This window comes from Ictalurus furcatus, chromosome 15 (assembly GCF_023375685.1).
Source record: "Ictalurus furcatus strain D&B chromosome 15, Billie_1.0, whole genome shotgun sequence".
In the NCBI taxonomy this organism is placed as follows: Eukaryota; Metazoa; Chordata; class Actinopteri; order Siluriformes; family Ictaluridae; genus Ictalurus; species Ictalurus furcatus.
In genome coordinates, this window is record NC_071269.1 from 4,522,501 (window position 1) to 4,541,906 (window position 19,406).

The 19,406-nt window shown below is 36.5% G+C and overlaps 4 protein-coding genes across 6 annotated transcripts in view; all 4 read left to right on the forward strand.

Annotated features, from left to right (window-relative positions):
* hoxc8a (homeobox C8a) overlaps positions 1-3,101 on the forward strand; it is a 3,508-nt gene extending 407 nt beyond the window's left edge. Inside the window, exons 1-2 of the mRNA XM_053644122.1 lie at positions 1-358; positions 1,462-3,101. The exon at positions 1-358 is cut by the window's left edge and continues 407 nt beyond it. Of these exons, the coding sequence (XP_053500097.1) occupies positions 1-358; positions 1,462-1,778 (675 nt within the window). The 3' untranslated portion in view covers positions 1,779-3,101. The remainder of the gene's footprint in view (positions 359-1,461) is intronic.
* hoxc10a (homeobox C10a) overlaps positions 1-19,406 on the forward strand; it is a 61,679-nt gene that overhangs the window by 18,335 nt on the left and 23,938 nt on the right. Inside the window, exon 3 of one of the 3 annotated variants that reach the window (XM_053644118.1) lies at positions 1-38. This exon is cut by the window's left edge and continues 42 nt beyond it. The exons of 1 other annotated variant lie outside the window; for it this stretch is intronic. The gene's annotated coding sequence lies outside the window, so the exon portion shown is untranslated. Of the gene's footprint in view, positions 39-7,175; positions 7,690-19,406 lie in introns of those variants that run through there. One more of the 3 variants, XR_008387988.1, reaches the window with a different exon arrangement.
* Positions 11,279-15,272, forward strand: hoxc6a (homeobox C6a). The gene is made up of 2 exons (XM_053644125.1): positions 11,279-13,613; positions 14,209-15,272. The coding sequence occupies exons 1-2, from the start codon at positions 13,211-13,213 to the stop codon at positions 14,511-14,513; spliced, it is 708 nt and encodes a 235-aa protein (XP_053500100.1). The 5' UTR covers positions 11,279-13,210; the 3' UTR covers positions 14,514-15,272.
* hoxc5a (homeobox C5a) lies at positions 15,958-18,712 on the forward strand. Its single transcript, XM_053644126.1, has 2 exons — positions 15,958-16,843; positions 17,730-18,712. Exons 1-2 carry the CDS (start codon positions 16,366-16,368, stop codon positions 17,942-17,944), a joined length of 693 nt encoding a protein of 230 aa, XP_053500101.1. The 5' UTR covers positions 15,958-16,365; the 3' UTR covers positions 17,945-18,712.

Genomic DNA, 19,406 nt, shown 5'->3' on the forward strand with positions numbered 1-19,406 from the left:
CGGTTCCCACAGAGCGTTGCACGAAGCCACACGCTTGTGTACGGACATGGAGCAGCTGCGCCGGGCTTTCAGCACCCGTCACATCACGTACAGGACTTTTTCCATCACGGCACCACAGGTATATCTAATCCCGGGTATCAGCAGAACCCCTGCGCTCTGGCGTGTCATGGAGACGCGACGAAATTTTATGGATACGAAGCTCTTCCGAGGCAATCGCTTTATGGTGCGCAGCAAGAGGCGAGTCTAGCGCAATACCCAGACTGTAAATCGTCCAATAGCTCTAACCCTGGAGAAGGACAAGGCCACTTAAATCAAAATACCTCTCCCAGCCTCATGTTCCCATGGATGCGACCTCACGGTTAGAACACTTATTATTATTATTATTATTATTATTATTATTATTATTATTATTATTATCCACAATCAGCCATGTTTGCATGTCTCTCTGTGAGCGCGTTTGTTTCTGTGCTAAAGCTCTCCTCCGTTATGCATGCTATATGGTTTAGCAGCGTCAAGAGCAAGTACACCCACATTTCTTGTACTTATCTCAATTTGCAAACAGAACTCGGTAGGCGAAACGGTGTTACATACAAGAAATTTAAACTTTCTAATGAATTGTTGGTATAAATTAGGGCAGGTTTGCATTAATCACGTGAAGAAAGTTGAATATATTATGATTTGTCTTAGCTCGTCGGGTGTAACTTATTATTTGTTGCAGACGAAATAACGGGTGACATTTTTAGCAGGTGCGTTAAAAACAGCGACGATGGCTGATCGTCTTGCATGTTTTCTTTGGGTACACAGAATATTACGTATAATCTTTGAATTGATGTGAAAGATATTTCACCAATCGCTCTCTCTCTCTCTGTCTCTCTGTCTCTCTCTCTCTCGCTCTCTCCCTGTATGTGTGTGTTTGTGTGTGCGCGTGTGCTTGCGTGCATGCGTGCGTGTGTGTGTGTGTGAGTCTGACTGAGATACTTAGCTAAACCTGCTGTCAAGGGTCAAGGTTTAGTTTACAAGTTTGCATTTCAGTCGAAGAAATTTAATAAGGAGCGTTTATATTTCCAGCATTTGTAAGATTTACAAACAATAAAATACAATCACAATAGATTTTCTCGTGAAAAACGGCACTGATCACAGCACATAAGTCTCCCTCTGTATTGGGAACCATCTCTACCGTTGCCTATTGTAATTATCAGTATGTACATTGTAAGTTCACCAAGTATTCGTCCAAAACATGGTGATTTGGTACTGTCACCTAGGCCTGTGTCGCACAGGTGAATCGTATCTAATTGGGGATTTTGTGTGTGTGTGTGTGTGTGTGTGTGTGTGTGTGTGTGTGTGTGTTTCTATTAATTGTGATGTCCGCCGTTCAAAGCAGCACAATGAGAACAGTGAATAGCTTGAACTTTCCGATCATTAATGCAATCAAATGATACATTTTCCCATTTCACCCCAAAGCTCCTGGGAGACGCAATGGGAGGCAGACATATAGTCGCTACCAGACTCTGGAGCTGGAGAAGGAGTTCCTCTTCAATCCGTACCTTACACGCAAGCGGCGGATCGAAGTGTCCCACGCGTTGAGCTTGACTGAACGGCAGGTGAAGATCTGGTTCCAAAACCGCCGAATGAAGTGGAAAAAGGAAAACAACAAAGACAAGTTTCCGGGTCAGAGAGGGGAGGCCGACGCCGAAGCCGACGAAGAGGGCAATGAGAACGGCGAGGCGGAAGAAACCGAAGACAAGGAAACGGAAGAGAAAGAAGAAAGCAAAGACTGATTTTATGGTCTTTTTATGGTTATATGGCGGACGGAAAGAGAAGACATTTCGGGGATAGCTAATGAAAGAGGAGACGCGCCAAACAGTTGGGTCAAAAGTGAGAGAAAAAAAATCCACAGACGTCACTCTCCACACTTTCCAAGCACTAAAATAGCTCTTTAAAATTATAATTAGAGAAAAAGGTAAATTGATGTATTACCTAACTGCACCGCTGTGAAATAGGTTACATAAGTAGGTTACCAATATGCATCAACCCATACTTAAATTTTGTGACCTTAAAAGCATTATACTTGGATAAAGGAATCACTTGTATTTCATACTTGGAAGAAGTTTTGAAAAATACAATAATAATAACATAAGTCACCAGTAACAATAAATCAATATCAAGACTGTGAAATACTGGCATTTGGATGTTTACAGAGATTGTAAACTCTAGTGTTGGTGTTGTATATAGAATTCGTCACATTATTCTGGCGTCATTGATATCAGCTTGACGGAAGGATCCAATATAATTCCAATATCCAATATGCCAAAAAACATTTTAAGAATCCTCGAAATATGACAATGTTGCAGTAGAACCGTTTTAATGAAAATGACATTGGCAAGTGTCGTAATGTGTATTCTGAATTTTACATGAATTAGTACTTGTAGTTTATTATCAAGCTTTGTGCTGACGAATGGGCAGGATTGCATTTTGTAATGTTTTAGTTATTTTATGGGGATCACTAGAGATTGCAATCGTTTGAAAAATCTCGATAAAAGCTACCTAATCATGGGGAATTTGCAATATAGATTTCTACCTAAATGTTGCTTTGTAGTATGTTGAAACCTAAGTTATGTTATTTACAAATTGAACACTTATGTTGTTCAAGCATTTAAGTCTTCAGAAGACTTAAGGAGCTCAGAGCCAAGCTACCAGTTTCAAGAAATTGTACTACGCCACTACCTAATTTAGACAAAGCTCTGCCTATATAGAATGGTTTGTTTCTCCATATCAGAGAGCAGCTTTGTTTAATAAAATAGTAATAAATTTTTCCCCCCAACAACTTAAACTGCCTACGGAGAACGCATATTTGTGCGTAAATTACCATACTTGCTACAATTACTACACTACTTTGTTAAAGGAAATGTTGTTATTTTATCGTGCTGGTGTTATAGCGTAGATTTGAAATTGCACTGAGTGTAACCTCCATGTACGTCTTGTAATATCTTGCTGTTACAATATGCTCGTTTTAACTGTTCCTCATGTGAATATAGAGAGAAATATGTGTGTACATGCCACTGTTATTGACATCATCAGAAGAATAAACATGATGGCCCATTCTCTTGTTTTTTTTAAATTAGTTGTTCACTTTCAATTTTATCATGATTTTACATTTCAGTTCGCCCAAAGTAAACTATCTACTTTCGATCAGTGATGGTAGAGTAGTACAAATGTTTAAGGGAATTTTTGAGGTATGATGGGATTTTATATGCACATATTCATAACCCTTTTAGGCTCAATGAGAATTAGTCTATGCTAATGTTAATACTAAGTTTAAGTAAGAAAAATATAAGAAACTGCAATTCAAGGAATATCAAGACACGCCAGCCATTATATTTCAGTTGATTTCTTTTAAGAAAAAAAAAACCACATTTCTAATATTATCGATTTAACTATGCATATTGCTACACTTTGATATAAGGCATACAATTTTCCATATTTTCAGTAGCCTATAGATACAGGTATCAACACGAAAAATATAAAATATTAATTTTATAAATTTAAAATAAAAATGTAATTATGAAAACGTTTTTTTCTTTGACCTTTTTAAGTTTCTCGATTTAAAAAGTTCAACGTCAAAGATGCGCTTTCAGCAGTCTGGCCAGCTTATCCGTAGTCTTAAATGTTGGACAACGTCTTTATAATCAGAAATACTAACAAAAGTAGCCCAGGACGATTCACATATTGGTGTTATGCATTTAAAAAGGGGAAGTTATATATTTTCTATCAGCAAGCCCTAGAATAAGGGTCTTTATTGTGCATTTCTGTGATATTTAAAAAAACAAAACAAAACAAGCAATGCTGTTATGCTAATGTACATTTCCATATATTTCCAACAACATTTTTTTTTTATTTTTTACAATGTATAGTAGGCTAGTTAAAATTTCCACACTAATCCTGTTAAAAAAACTTAAATAATCATTCGAGCATTATTTTAAACAAAACATATTTTATAAACCTGACAATTGAAGTGCTTCAATTGTTCCATCACTATTGTTTTTCTTTCGATGCTATTATAGATAGTTTCTGCGTGTAACATCGGTGACTGCGTATAAACATATGCAGGCACACACACACACACACACACACACACACACACACACACACACACACATATATATATATATATATATATATATATATATATATATATATATATATATATATTCATGTACTGAGTCGACTACATTCATGTGTGCATTGATCGTTTAAAAAATTTTTCACTGATATGTACATACGGGCACCTGAACATTATCCACAGTTTATTCAGAATCAATTTGAGAGAAAACGTTCGCCTAGAATAATATAGCTGCCATCTGACCTGGCACCTTTTTAACAGGTTAATTTTCGTCGTATGTGAGTCATACATAGTAGTCTTTTGCACTACATTTTAATGATGTCAAACGTAATCCCAATAATCCAGATTACATTCTTAATCTCAACATCCATTATATCTTGTAATGAGTTAAAATTGCAGCAGGTGTTGACTTGTGCCCTGGAGGTTATTATGATACAACTCACAACAACGAATAAAATATTATGAGAGTCATTTTCATGGGTACGCTTTTCATGGGTAATCTTTCTAAGGAATTCAGATTTGTTTTTATGTATTTTTATGATCCATATGGAATACTAGGGTCAACATTTAAGATACACATTTAAAGATCAATTAAATAAACCTGCTCAAAATGCTTACCTATACGAACAATTGAATTATTAAGGAAACAATAGTAAATTCATAGAAAATTTGCACTTCACACTTGATCATCATTTGATCTTTAAACATAAACTCTTAAGTATGATATTGTTTTGAACATTATGTGGGGGATACTTTGGGCTTTTATATGTGGTTTATTAGCTCAAGTGTGGTAAGTGGTCCGTAAACCCGTAAGAGCTTTTACGCCTAGTAACGACAGGTAATAAAAATAGATTCGTTGCTAATCAATTTAGTCCTAATTGCACTAAACATACATTAAAAAAAAAAAAAAAAACTACGGATTTGAGAACCGACAATATTTTAGAAGCAGTTATATCTTAATTGAAATACCTTATTAAGTCTGTTGATTATTGAATCGAATCAATTGTTATTAGTTGGTGAATTTTGTCATTATTTTCCTACAAACCATGGGAAGTGTTTAGGCCAAATAACAATTCCATCAAAAGGAAATAAAAAAATCGAATAAACCCATAGTGATCTGCGTCCTTAGACTATGAATTTGCTAGAGAATAAACTCTTTAATTATCTCTAATTTCGTCCCTCTGTTGTGGGAAGAATTTTTTCTTTATCGTTGATTGTTTTTTAAAGCTAGTTCAGTGAAAATTCCCTAGCAAGCTTAGCACTGAACAAGTCCCCAGTGACGATTGTCCATCCGTCTGGCCACTGCAGTAGGCTACATTCCAAATTAGGACTTTACTACACCTGCAGTAAACTTTATTGGTGGTGTAAACCCGACAGTTCGCATCCGGGCAGACTTTTTTCCCTTTTGATTTCTGTGTAGCAAGACGTGCTAGAACAAGAGACAAGAAACGCAATATGGACGTGGAACTGCTTGTTTAAACGTATGTATAAAATGTTTGTTCACTTATACTAATTTGGTGCTTCAAAAAAATAAAGAGAGAGAGAGAGAGAGAGAGAGAGAGAGAGAGAGAGAGAGAGAGAGAGAGCAATAGAATGCTCAAGTAATTCTTTGTGGCGTTCCGCAGTGAACTAAAACGCACATTATATAATCCGCGAAAGAAAGTTATTATTTCCGAGCCTGTATTTGTAGTTTTGTGAATGTGGCCTACTAAGAAATATGTTCTGTAACCTAATGCTGCTTGCAAGTTATCTATTTGCCGTAGACTAAGTGTTTTTTAATGAAACTGCACAACAATTAGAAGTGTTTACTTTTATTTTAAAATAAACGATATATAAATATTTTATTTAATAAACAATAATCGTACTTAGTAGTATTTTAGAAGAAGAAAGAAAGAAAGAAAGAAAGAAAGAAAAAGTGCGGCTTTCAAAAATAATTTGTAGCATAGACAATATGTAGGTCTATAGTATTTTGTTACTTAAAGCTAACTGATAACATCAGTGAGATTCCTGTTTTGGTAAAATAACAAAGATAATCTTCGAAATGCATGTATATTTTGATGCTCATTCTTTGTTTAGAAAAAAAATAGTAATTTCATGAAGGCCTAAATTTTATATTCATTTTATATCTTAGGCACAGGACAGACTTATTTATTTTACAAATGGTCTTTTTGCTGTTTTATACCATTTTTATACTTATTACTAGATATTTACAGACACCTTTATGCTTTCCCCTGTGCTGTATGCATTTAAACCAATACCAATTAAAGCCCTCGGTAGTAGGAGTGGAAATGGTGTGTTATGGGTAGATGCGGCTTCATGTTTTTCTCTGTTTCGGTTATCATTAAATGCAGTGGGTCCATGACCAAATTCTGCCGTAATTACTTTGGTAACCCTATATAATTATACATAATAATGTATTAAAAGAGACAGTAAATATCACGTACATGTTATTAATAACCGTAGACCGTAGCTTGATGTGTTAGGAAAAAAGGTTCAAACAAAATTAAGGTGAGTTAATTCTGTATTTATAAAAGCCATTTTATCCATAGGGGTTTAGGATTTTAGCCTTTACATTCCTTGGCTTATATGACCTCTAACAGCTATGGTATTAGAAAATAGAAACATTATTATTATTGTTTTGTTGTTGTTGTTGTTGTTGTTAATAATCATCATCATCATCATCATCATCATCATCATAAATTTGTTACAAACAACACAGTAACTTAGTTGCAGTTGTTGTTGTTGTTGTTGTTGCTGTTGTTGTTGAGACTGAGGTTGTTGTTGAGGTTGTTGTTGTGGAGATTTGTATACAAATTCATGTATTGTCCTTATCTTTTTCACTGCTTTTTCCCCTCATCCTGCTTTCTACATTGATCCCAACATTAACTCCCCAATAAGAAAACCCCAAAAGTTTTATTCAGATCATGCCAGTAGTTTTACTGAGCACTTTTACTGGGCACTGCTCTAATAAAACAAGGGGAGAAAGAAATACATAGAGAAAAAACAACACATTCCTAGTTGTTTAGAGGGGAATTTACAGCTAAGTAATAAAAGTTTACGACTGTCTCCACGCGATCATTGGTTGCGACGGACCACGTGGTCCTCACTCTATGAACATGAACTTTACGTTCTTGTGTCCTCTTTGGATCTCCCCATCTATCCACTGAAGAGCCTGCGTTGCTGTTGAAATGATCTTAACATCCTACTTTTTCTTTCATTTCGGCCTTTTCAGTGCGCGGCAGATGGATTTTAAAGCACAGAATCTTCCGTCTCGACTGCTTCGTCGGCAGTAATGACTGTAGCCTACAGAAGTCGCCGCCTCCTCTAGCTTTCTTTCTGCCTGCCTGTGTTATCCCCAAGAGGGGAAGCGACAGCACGGGTGACTGAAGTGTGTATGCTTGTGTGTGTGGTTTAAGAATGGGGGTGTAAATACCACCGTCTGTCCTTTACAAGATATTTTCCCTCCTGCCTCGATCAGTTATATCGAGGTATCGAGTCTGGCAGAGGAAAGATCACATCCGTGTCTTGCTGAGCCACCGAGCTTCACGACAACAGAAGGAAGAGTGCGGGTAAGTAAACCCTTCAACTCTGCTTATGAGCTTCTGCATCGGGTCTATGTCAATAACCCGGTGATCAGATAGTGTGCACACGATATTCACGCGATAGCGGAACAGAGCTTGGTTATGCGTAAGAATATCGCGTAAATCTAGTTTGAAGTCGAGTATTGCTCGGTACATTCTCGTATACCTTTGCTATAGAGGTCGCGTGGGTTTTGGTTGCCACAGTGTCTAGACCCTCTACATTTATGAAGTACCTAATATGGCACGTTTGTACTTACGGGTGTGGTTTAAAGGACATTTGAATCACTTAATTGGACTTTTAGTGTTTCTCATTAATATAAAGAATTGCAGTTTAATAAATTCTGTTTGTTGAAGTTCATTAACGTTTTGTATTTCTTCTATTATAAATGTACTGTAATGAGGGAGGTCAATATAATGGGGTTTGTGTGAATATAGAAACATAATATACGAATGTAAAAGCATATAATAGACTTTGTTTAAATACATAAATCTGAAAAAAATTACATTTTAGGGCTAATGTTTATCAGGATCTGAATTACTAATAACTATAAAATAGACTATAAAACAAATAATTATGAGAGTGTGTATGTGTGAGTGTGCCTGTGTGTGTGTGTGTGTGCGCGCGCGTGTGTGCGTGTGCGCGCGCGTGTGTGTGTATGTTGTTCCACCCCATATTCACAAACACAAACAAATAACTCTGCACTCATATCACGTAACCAAAGGCTATATCGGACTTATTATTTCACTCTTGATTATATTCGTGTGTTTGCTCACTTTATATACCTTAACACACACATTATAGTTATAGTGTAGTTATAATGTAATTGTGTCCGTGGAATAAAGTGACAGTCGTAGCCTGTGATTACGTGACATGACTGTGTAATGTGTGTATGGACGGCATCAGTTCAGAGCTACATGCATATCTAGCCTTCTGCAAATTGTAATTTGTTTGTTGTTATATAGAACCCTTAATCAAACACAGAATTTTGGGTGACAAAATGTTTAATTACCTTCCTTTGTGGGTGTGTCATTTTGATTTTATTGCTCTTATTGCTGAGCACAGAGAGAGAGAGAGAGAGAGAGAGAGAGAGAGAGAGAGAGAGAGAGAGAGAGAGCTCCAAACAACGAGAATGGGAATTATATCATCCAATACTGCCACCTTGTGCCCAATCTACATTGGAGGGAGCAACAGATGTTCAGGATACGCCAATGACGTCTCAGTGTTATAAATAAAGCTGGGTCTTCTCTTTCGTGAGGAACAGCAAATCACTGGCGTATTTGCAGTATGTTGATGTATGTAAATCTTATATATAAATATGTACAAAAAAGTAATTCAACCATGTACTGTTTTGTCAATTTGTTTATTCATTATTTAGTGACAGAAGTCAAGCTCGCTTCTTTTACACACAAAACAACATATGTGTTTGTTCGGCAGTTGCACTTAGTTATAGTTGCAGTTTCCTTTAGAAAAAAATTATTGCATGTTAACAGGCCAGTGAATATATTCTATAAGATTTATTTTTGATTCAGTCAGTTCTGCACATGACCAAAATATGCATGCTTTTTTAAAAGTCGTACATTTTGCTGCACACCTTAAGGCAGACTCCCATCATGTCTTTTGTAAAATCGCCTTCGCCTTCGGTTCCCGTCTAAAAGGAAGACAAAAAAAAGATAAACAGTTATGAACCATGTGGTTAGTAGATTGATATCAGCTTTTTGATACAAGAGAGATTAATGATACATTTAAATATGGTTATATTATTATACATACAATATTGGTTGGTCACAGTGGCTACGTATTTATCTTAGGATAACTAATGTTAAAAATATTTAGCGTCATTGATCACTGTCAGCGCTTGTGTGTGTGTGTGTGTGTGTGTGTGCGTGTGTGTGTGTGTGTGTGTGTGTGTGTGTGTGTGTTTTAGGTCCTGTTTTAGGAGATCCAAATGTACCAAATGTATTAGTGACATAAATACATAATTTTAAGATTAGCGTTAGGGTTAGCATTTTTAGCATTATTTGGCTACAACGATATAGTGAAAGTACCTTACAAAGATAGAAAACCCCATTTGTGTGCATCATAGTGTCTGTTTCCCGAATAATAATGTTGTTTTACAGTGTAACTTGTTTGTCTGTGGACCTAATAAGATAACTTCTTGAAACTGTAAAAATTGAATAGTATTAAACTGTAATTAGCAATGTAATAAACAGTGCAGTGTGGCGTCCAAACCGCACAAAGGTTGAGCATATGTTTAAGTTGCTTTTAATGTAAAACAAATTTAGCGTAAGTACACAATATAACCAAGCGTGGCTATTAGTCGTTAGTTGAGCGGATTGTTATAACTGGAACAACTGACGTTATGGATAGATCAATCGACAAGACGTTAACAAATGCTTGGAAAGTTGACCCTGGAAAAGTGACTTAAAGGATTTGAGTGTTTGAGTTTTCTGTAGCAAAAATATATTACATGTTAAGAGGCCAATCAAAACATTCATAAGACTTAGAATATGTGATGTGCAGGCTGTCTGGAAGCGTTTCTATCTTTTCGTTTTTGCAGCTGAAAGCCTTTTGCTCATGTCACAGTTGTTCTTGCACGCTTCAAGATAAAGTTTTGGTAAAGCATTCCAGCACTTCTCAATGACCAGGTTTTGTCAAGTACAATACAGGCCAAACGGACTCTGCGTTTATTGCCGCTTGTAACGGCGAAACACAACCATGTGATTTGTCTTAAGGGCTGCAATAAAACACTTAAGCTGTTTCTTTCCTCCGAGTCGCATACCAACAACTTACTGAGTCCGCCATGTTTTGCTCGTTATTTTTTAAAATAGACAATATTAAATACACTCGTAATCAAAAGATCTATTTTCAAAGCGACTTAAAGTCATGCTGTCGAACATCAAAGACCCATAACTTGCAAAGACACGTGAAACTGCTTTGATCTTTTTTGTCCAGATGTGGGTATTAGAATCAGGCTTCTGCGGTAAAAATCCAGCAATAATATAATAAGGAACAAAGGGTATACAGGCAAACGCTATGATGTGTATGCAACCATTGATTCTTAAAATTCTGATTTATTGTAGAATACGTGTTGTAATTTTCTCTGTGTTTTTATGTTATTGACGTGCTATACACCGCAAAAAAAATAATGCCCATATATCCCATTTCTGATTCTCTCATAACTACGCATATTTTGCACAGCATGTAACGTTTTTAATTTACACTTTATTTAAATTACATATTGGTAAATACAGAAAGCAAAATTTAATTATGCAAGTTCCAACAATCTAAAGCAATTAATAATAATACATGAAAAGATGTTTATATGTAATTGAACTTCGACAAAAAAATACAAATATAAATACAAATAATACTGATATACGCTGATAATAATATCTATATTATATATATATATATATATATATATATATATATATATATATATATATATATATAATAAAAGAATATATATATATATATATATATATATATATATATATATATAAAGTATATATATAAAGTATATATATATATATTCTTTAGTATCAAATTAAATTAAATATGGTTAATATGGGCAATATGAAGAATTTGATATCCTCAGCATTGTGGGTCTTTTTTTTAATTGTTGCCCTCTGTTCGGAGCTACTGTATAAAATTTTGTTTTATTAATGTTCATGACTGAAATTATTTAAATTAATAAGCAATTTCCATAACCCACTCGTATCGATGTCCTTTTCGTTTACAGTTAGAGACTAACCTCTACTGTTCTGTCAGTCTAATGTCGTGCGCGCCTCTTTCAGAGCCACTGTTTTTGGCTTCACACTTTCCGTCATGCGGACTGCATTAAGGTCATTTGCTCTCCACCACTCACTTATTTCAAAACGTGCCTGTTCAAGTTTTGATCGAATGGGCTTTTACTGGTCATTCAAAATGCAAAACCGTATTTGCAAAAATCAGGTTACTGTCTTCTGGAATTTTATTTAAGCACACGGTTTGTTATTCGGTTACATTCTTTTGGGTTTAATTTTTACATGTACAGCAATTATCAGGTTACGTTGACTGGAGAAAGTCGTTGATAATCTGCTTTCCAAACAGTTTTTATAAGCGCGAGGTTTATTTCACAGCATTTTTAGATAAATGCAGTGTACAAGCGGCATTCTCCTCAGAGTGTTGAGACGGTAATTGCTTTAGTGCTGGAAGTCCTCAGTTGGTTTTTGACTTTTATGGCACCAAGGCGCGTTTGACGCATTCTTTTGTAAGATGCCCCCTCCCCCGCCTTTCTCTTGTCCATTTAGTAGCTAAAATTTTCAATGCAGTACAAATGGCGAAAGGAAATGCACAGACGGTTCCCTTTCATAACCAAGAAAGCCAGAGGAAACGAAAAGAAAACAAATATTTAAGAGACATATACACCACAATAAAACATATTTGAAAATAAACATACCAGGCTGTTACATTTAAGCTTGTTGACTGACAACCATAAAGGAACATATGTAATAAAATATTCTTTGTTTTGACGGCTTTAAAATTTAATTCTCTGTACTATAAGGCTGAAATTCAATGCACCAGGACGGTCCAAATTAACACATCCGCTACTACACATGTGGTGTTAAGCAATGTTAAGCATAATATATAATTGGTCATCATTAAACAAGGTATAGCCTATTAACACTTACATTGTTTACTTACATTTGTAACAAAGACGCAGGAGAGTTTTAAACGTAAATTCTCAGAAAATGTTTACTTGTATCATAATGGCAAACCGAGAGAAGTAACATTATAATTCAGCGTTTTGGTTTAAACAAAATTATTAAGCCTATCAGCCTTTAAGTGTCATGCCAATGAAGATATTTTGCCGCGGGTTGTAAACGATTTTAATCGTGCGGATAATTCAAAATGGCAAGTTTTGGCCCAATCTAACATACATTAAAATTGAAATATTTCCATAACCATACTTAAATGCTCAAATTGTTTGTCTGTTTTCCTGACTTATACTATTCGTTGATGTATTGATTATTGTATATGTAGGTCATATCACCATTTTTATCTAAGAGAGACTAGAAAGAAAGAGCGACTGAGTAAGCGAGAGAGGGAGAGGGCGAGAGAGAGAGAGAGAGAGAGAGAGAGAGAGAGAGAGAGAGAGAGACTGTCTGTTTTCCTTAAACATTATCAACTGAAAGCAGTGGGATATGAAGCTACAAGCTACATATTCCTCCGTATACAGCGCTCTCAATTGGTGGAAACTAGTCAGGTGACGTTGTCATATTGTCTTTCCTTGAGCTAAGCCTTGGCTATAACACTTGAGTTGCGCGTCTTAAGCGGAGTGTAGAAATTTAAATTATTGAAATCCTACTGAACTAAAAAAGAGTTTGCATAGCAAGAAGGAGACACGCGCACGAGTATATGGGAGAGGAAAATAGACATTTAGGCGCACAGTGAGGAAACGTGAGAGACTGAGCAAGGGGTATTAAGAAGGGAGGTAGAGTTGATGAGAGGGCGATAGGGGAAGGCATGAATTCGTATTTCGCGAACCCGTCACTATCCTGTCATTTATCCGGTGGCCAAGAGGTTTTGCCTAACATGCCACTAAACACGACCACGTATGATCCTGTCAGACATTTCTCCTCTTACGGCTCCACTGTGACCCCGAATCGGATTTACGCGTCCCCTTTCTATTCGCCACAAGACAACGTTGTGTTCGGGTCAAGCCGGGGACCGTACGAGTACGGATCTAACGTGTTCCTCCAAGACAAGGAAGTGCTTCCCAGCTGCAGGCAAACTAGCATGGGAATCAACGCTCAGAGCCACGTAGCTCAGGAGTACAGCCTGGAACACGGTCGAGGCGTTGCGCAGGAGCAAAAGGGGAACCAGATCCAGATCTATCCGTGGATGCAGCGCATGAACTCGCACAGCGGTGAGTTTTACGCTCCGGCCAGCTATTTTATTCTGGTGGAGAGACTCAGTTTTACGATATGCCATAGTAACAGCGCGCCTACATTTTATGACCCCATAAAACACGGCTAAATCGTCAGATTATAAAAGGCCCCTTTTAAAAGAGGCAATTCCCATTTGGCCAAACTTTCCTTTAACGCAAGGGACAGGGGAAAAAAAAACCTTGGCACATTCTGTTATTCTACAGGAATTTAAGAAAGTTTTACACACACACACACACACACACACACACACACACACACACACACACACATATATATATATATATATATATATATATATATATATATATATATATATATATATAGTTGAATTAGATCTATTTCTGTACAATTTAATTGTTATGGGAATCAGACTTCAATAAATAACAAACGTGAGGTGAATAAAATGTTTCTCATATTATGCAATAGTGTAATAATGTAAATACTGTATTGTGTAAAATCTACATTCTTAATGACGAATTACACCAACTAAACTATAGTACAAACCGCAATGTCACGTTTGCAAATAATTTATTTTCTCTGTTTTTCCACTTTTTTTTTTCATTTTATAAACAGGAGTTGGGTACGGCTCTGACAGAAGGAGAGGTCGACAGATTTACTCCCGATACCAAACCCTGGAGTTAGAAAAGGAGTTCCACTTCAATCGCTACTTGACCAGACGCAGACGGATAGAAATTGCCAATGCTCTTTGTTTAACAGAGCGCCAGATTAAAATTTGGTTCCAGAACCGCCGTATGAAATGGAAGAAAGAGAGCAACCTGACTTCAACTGTAACTGGGACAGATTCGACGGGTGCTGCCCAGGGGGAAGAAAAACAGAGCAATCAGGAGGAGACAGAAGAAGTTAAAAACAAAGACTAATAGATTTGTTTTTATTTGTAAACGCCTGTTAAACTGCAACGTAACTACCTATAAACTCTCAGAAATGCAATTATAACTGCATGGACTGTGTATTCTGCTATACCTTTACATTCATTTCCTGACCGTTATCACACACGAGAGAGAGAGAGACAGACAGAGAGACAGAGAGAGAGAGAGAGAGAGAGAGAGAGAGAGAGAGAGAGAGAGAGAGGGGTGATATGCAGAATTATGCTAATCACTCTTTGTATTAATGAAAATGAATATGTTTTGCCTCATTTTAGGCAGTTTAGATGCAATATCACAGACGGTGTTGATCGGCAACCTGTCTTAATATTATAGTGTTCTGTAGGCTTGTAAATAGTTACTCTTTGAAACAAACTGTAAACTAATTGGGTCAATGGGCTTTGTCATTGATTTTGCAAACCATTACCATTTCAAATGTGAAGGAAATGTAGTCTATGCACATGTGTTATTTTGTTCTCGTTCAATTTTCTCCAACACTGGTGGGATGAATCATGCTACCTACGTTCTTGTGGATTTTAATAATTTCATCCCGTCAGTGCGTGGATGTACAAAACGCCTATGTACTGGCTAAATATTTACTGTTAAGCTAATTTCATACCAATTCAACATACACTTATAGTTATGCTTATAAAGTTGTCTTAAAGTGAATAAAAACTGCTATGAAAATGAAGACATTCATTGTTTTGCAATTACTTGTCTAATATTTTGTCAAAAATGTGTATTATTTAATAAACCGTTTTAAAAACAAAACAATTTTACCAGAATCATTATTTTCGTAAAGCGTGTTGACTGAGCTAAGGAAAAATATTTTTTATGCAAAATCAATACAATTTGGAGGTAGTTCTGAAGAATATTAGTTGAATTTTAATTTTTCATAGACACAACCTCATTGGAGAAGAACTGATACGATAATGCTCATGTATATAAATTAAAATTGTTTTCTCGGATCAAAACGTAATTTTAGTAGAATAGATTTCCCCCAGTACGTATAATTGAAATCGGAAACACAGTACTACGAAAAGTTTGTCTATGCAGCGTTGGTAAGATTTGTTTGAATCGACAGACTACTTCAAGCAATAAATGAAGCAGATCAGCTTCATTTAGGCAGTAAACTCACCACATACCACCACAAGTAATTTTTATTTTATAATTCTACTAGTGTAAAATCATGCTTAATGCTAACAACGAGCCTCCCGTATGGCTAAAGATGAATACGTTTACAGTATGTTTAACCAATCGTTTATAGTAAGGTTAAACAATCTTTCAAGATATTAGTGCTACAGAACATCAACACTTGTATTTCTTAACAGTTGTAAAAGATGTTACATGTGAATTGAGAACAAAAAGCACATATAACAGCATTTCACTATAACGTGCCATAACGACAGTGGTGTGCGTGTCTCAGCTTTGCCAAATATCAGACACCAGATGACGCTCTTGTCTAACTGTCTCGCGCCTTTTTGCCCAAACGCTTAGACGGTCTCCATCCCACAAACTTATCGGACACGTTCCCCTTATTCATCAATAATCTCGGGGGATCAAGCCAATTTATGACTGGCCAACAGTTGCACGTGATTCTATTTAAGCATCCCATATTTGGGCATTACACGTTGCATCGTGAAAAAAATCAAGCGATATTCCGCCACCTATAAATCCTGCCCTTTTTAGGGCAAAGCCCCTTTAACTTCCAAGGGAGACAAATCAAAAACAATAAACAAGATTAGTAACAACAAACAATCTATGTATGTTGTACGTTCATTTCGGTTCTGGTGTGACTACGTGCTTCTAGTTGATTCCTTTCTTGTAGGCTATTTTGTATCGAAGTAGAATGAGCTCGTACGTGGGAAACTCTTTTTGTAACCAAACGCACGATGCACCCTCCTTTAGCATGCGCACTTTTGGTAACTATGGGGCTGTCTCAGAGTTTCAGCAGTCCACTTATGCTTACGGAGGGCTCGATCTCAGTGGAGCGTTAGCTTCTCAAGTCGTTTCCGAGTCTCCGAAACGGGAGGCGATGAATAAGCACAACAGTGCCAGGATCAACGCGGCACCACATCGCCAGGCTTGCGCAGCCATGGGTTCCCCAAGTCGTGTCAATACACGCGGGTACAACTTGCTCAGTCACGGACTGTTGAGCCAAAAAGCAGAGATGATTATGGAAGTTACGGAAAAACCCATCGGCAAAAGTCAGCCCGGTGATATGGAGATCACGCCAACGATTAAGCAACAAACTAACTCGAGTGAGCTCCAGACACAATCGCAACCGCAGATATACCCGTGGATGACCAAGCTGCACATTAGCCACGGTAAAGTTGCATCTAATGTTTTGGGGGCGGGGGGGTTGGGATGTTTTTTAACGAAAATAGCAAATCTGCCCATCTCATATTTTCATCATTCCATTCCATGCCGGTCTGTTCCTTCCATACTTTCTTTCTTGAGTTTTATAGGCCAAAAACAGGAAATAATAAAACTCACGGTCGTAAATTTTATAACAAAGGCACCTATTGCTCGTAAACCTGTCCCGTTACTGTGATCTGCATCCAAATTTACTGCTATATAATTGGATAAAGGAATCAAAAATAGAAAACGATGTATTTAGGTTAATATTAGTATTAGTGTCCCACCCCCCCAAACAAATATAGTTTCAGCTTTATCAGTGTGAAAATGAAAAAGAATGCTTTATGCACTAAAATTAATGTTCAATACATGTTCGACCTTAGATTAATTAATTGCCTATATCTTGGTGTTTTAATAGGCATAATTAATTTCTAAGTAGCCTACCCACCATTAGTTGTAGTATTGCGCGCTGTTGTGTCGGCTGGGGGTTTTAGTCCAAGCAAATAATGAAAGTCACTTCAACTAACGGTCCAATGAAACATTATATTTTATTTTTCATTATAAAGTTTAATCAGTGCAATTTGTAGGGTATAGTTGTCAGTCGAGTCCTGCTTCCAATTCCATTCCCTCCCTAATCTTAAGTGCTTTGAACATTTGTAACCACATAGTCATCAGCTTCATTGACTCCAGTAACTGTATATTATATTTTCTTCATTTCATCCATCTTACTTTAGGATTATGTAGCAGTAGACCTCAGAATACCATTAATGTGGACCTAAATATAACTGATTTGCTGAAGAACATCGCTATAATGCTTGACCTTTCCGAGAATATAACCAATATCTTTTTACCCAGACTCTGACGGTAAAAGGTCACGAACCAGTTACACCCGCTACCAGACTCTGGAGTTGGAGAAAGAGTTCCATTTCAACCGATACCTCACACGTCGCAGGCGAATCGAGATTGCCAATAACCTCTGCCTGAACGAGAGACAAATTAAAATTTGGTTCCAGAACCGTCGCATGAAGTGGAAGAAGGACTCAAAGCTGAAAGTTAAAGGTGCACTATAATGATAAGGTGGTATAGCAAATATACCTGCAAGCAAGATGAAAGTTAAAGTTCATTAATATAAATGTTACAAAGTCCATGCTGTTCAAAACTGGCAATTACAGATTATAATTGATAGATTACGATCTTAATTTTATGTAATTATGTAACGTATGTGCTCACAACATGTTCTGCTGACGACACATTGACAACGGGGAGGAGCTTATTTGGGTCACACCCATCCAGAAGTTACAGCAGGTTAACACGTGAACGTGCAATTCTAATTATTTAAAGAGATATTTTAAATAATTCAGTATTATTTGGTTTGCCTTCTGTATTTTATGTTTATATGTCTGATAGGATATGTCTGTTTATAAGATGTGTCTGTAGTGATGAACTGCACGCAACAAAATGTCATATTACTCACTGTATGTTCCAATTACACGTTAGATAGTCATGCTTTATGTACCTGTTGTGAGTAATTTCAATTTACTGCTGAAAGAGATGACTTCGAAAGTTTTTTAAGTACTAAAGAAGGATATTTGGGTTCAAAGTTGTATTAGCATCAATGCGAGGCAATTCAGCAACAGAAAGTTTGCCCAGTATAATGCTAATACTCAGAGTTCAAGAGTTGCACCTTTATATAAATGTAGTTTATTAATCTACATTTTACAAATGTTACATGTGCAATGCATAAAAGAATCAAATGTGGTTGGTGCGGCCTAACAATTTAAATAAACTTATTACCAGATAGACTCTTTCAATCGTTATTCTGTCCGTTTTTAGCGAGAAACATATACACAACTGTAACAAAAAAGAAGAAGAAAATATCTCTCAAATACATAGGCCCTACCCATTACTCAGTGATCTCTAGTCTGGTTATGAGACGTTAGACTATAGAGGCTCCACTTACTGATATTTAGATAGGCGAAGTGTTATTTCGGTACAGTTAAAAAGCAAAAATGTTGTCCTTGTATCTAAATGTACCCGGAGGAGAATGGTGCCACGTACAGAAGAAATAATGAGGCACAGTGGGATCTCCCCGGTCATATCCCTTGGGCCATTTATTTACAGTAGCGCTCAGACTGAGGCATAAAACTTTATGACCCCAATAAAGTTTTACTGCGTTTCCACACACCTCTCAAACAGTGACAACTGCTTCCTTTTTCAGCAGACGATCGGAAGTTTGAACATTTGTGACATGAAAAGACATTTCACCCAAATCTACATTTAGTGTAAAGAATGGATTTGATCCAATTGGATTTTTTTCATACACCCTACAATAAACTACAATACGCAAAAACTGTTTTAGCGTTTTTGTCAGAGACCATCAAATGGTTGTGTGCATTCATTGTATTAGATTAGGCCTACTATTATTATTTTTTATTTGTCGTTTAGATGTATTGATATCGCTTTTGCATTCTGTCACCTATGTCTGAGATAACAGCTAAATTATTTGATAGACCGTATAAATTTAAGTTATTT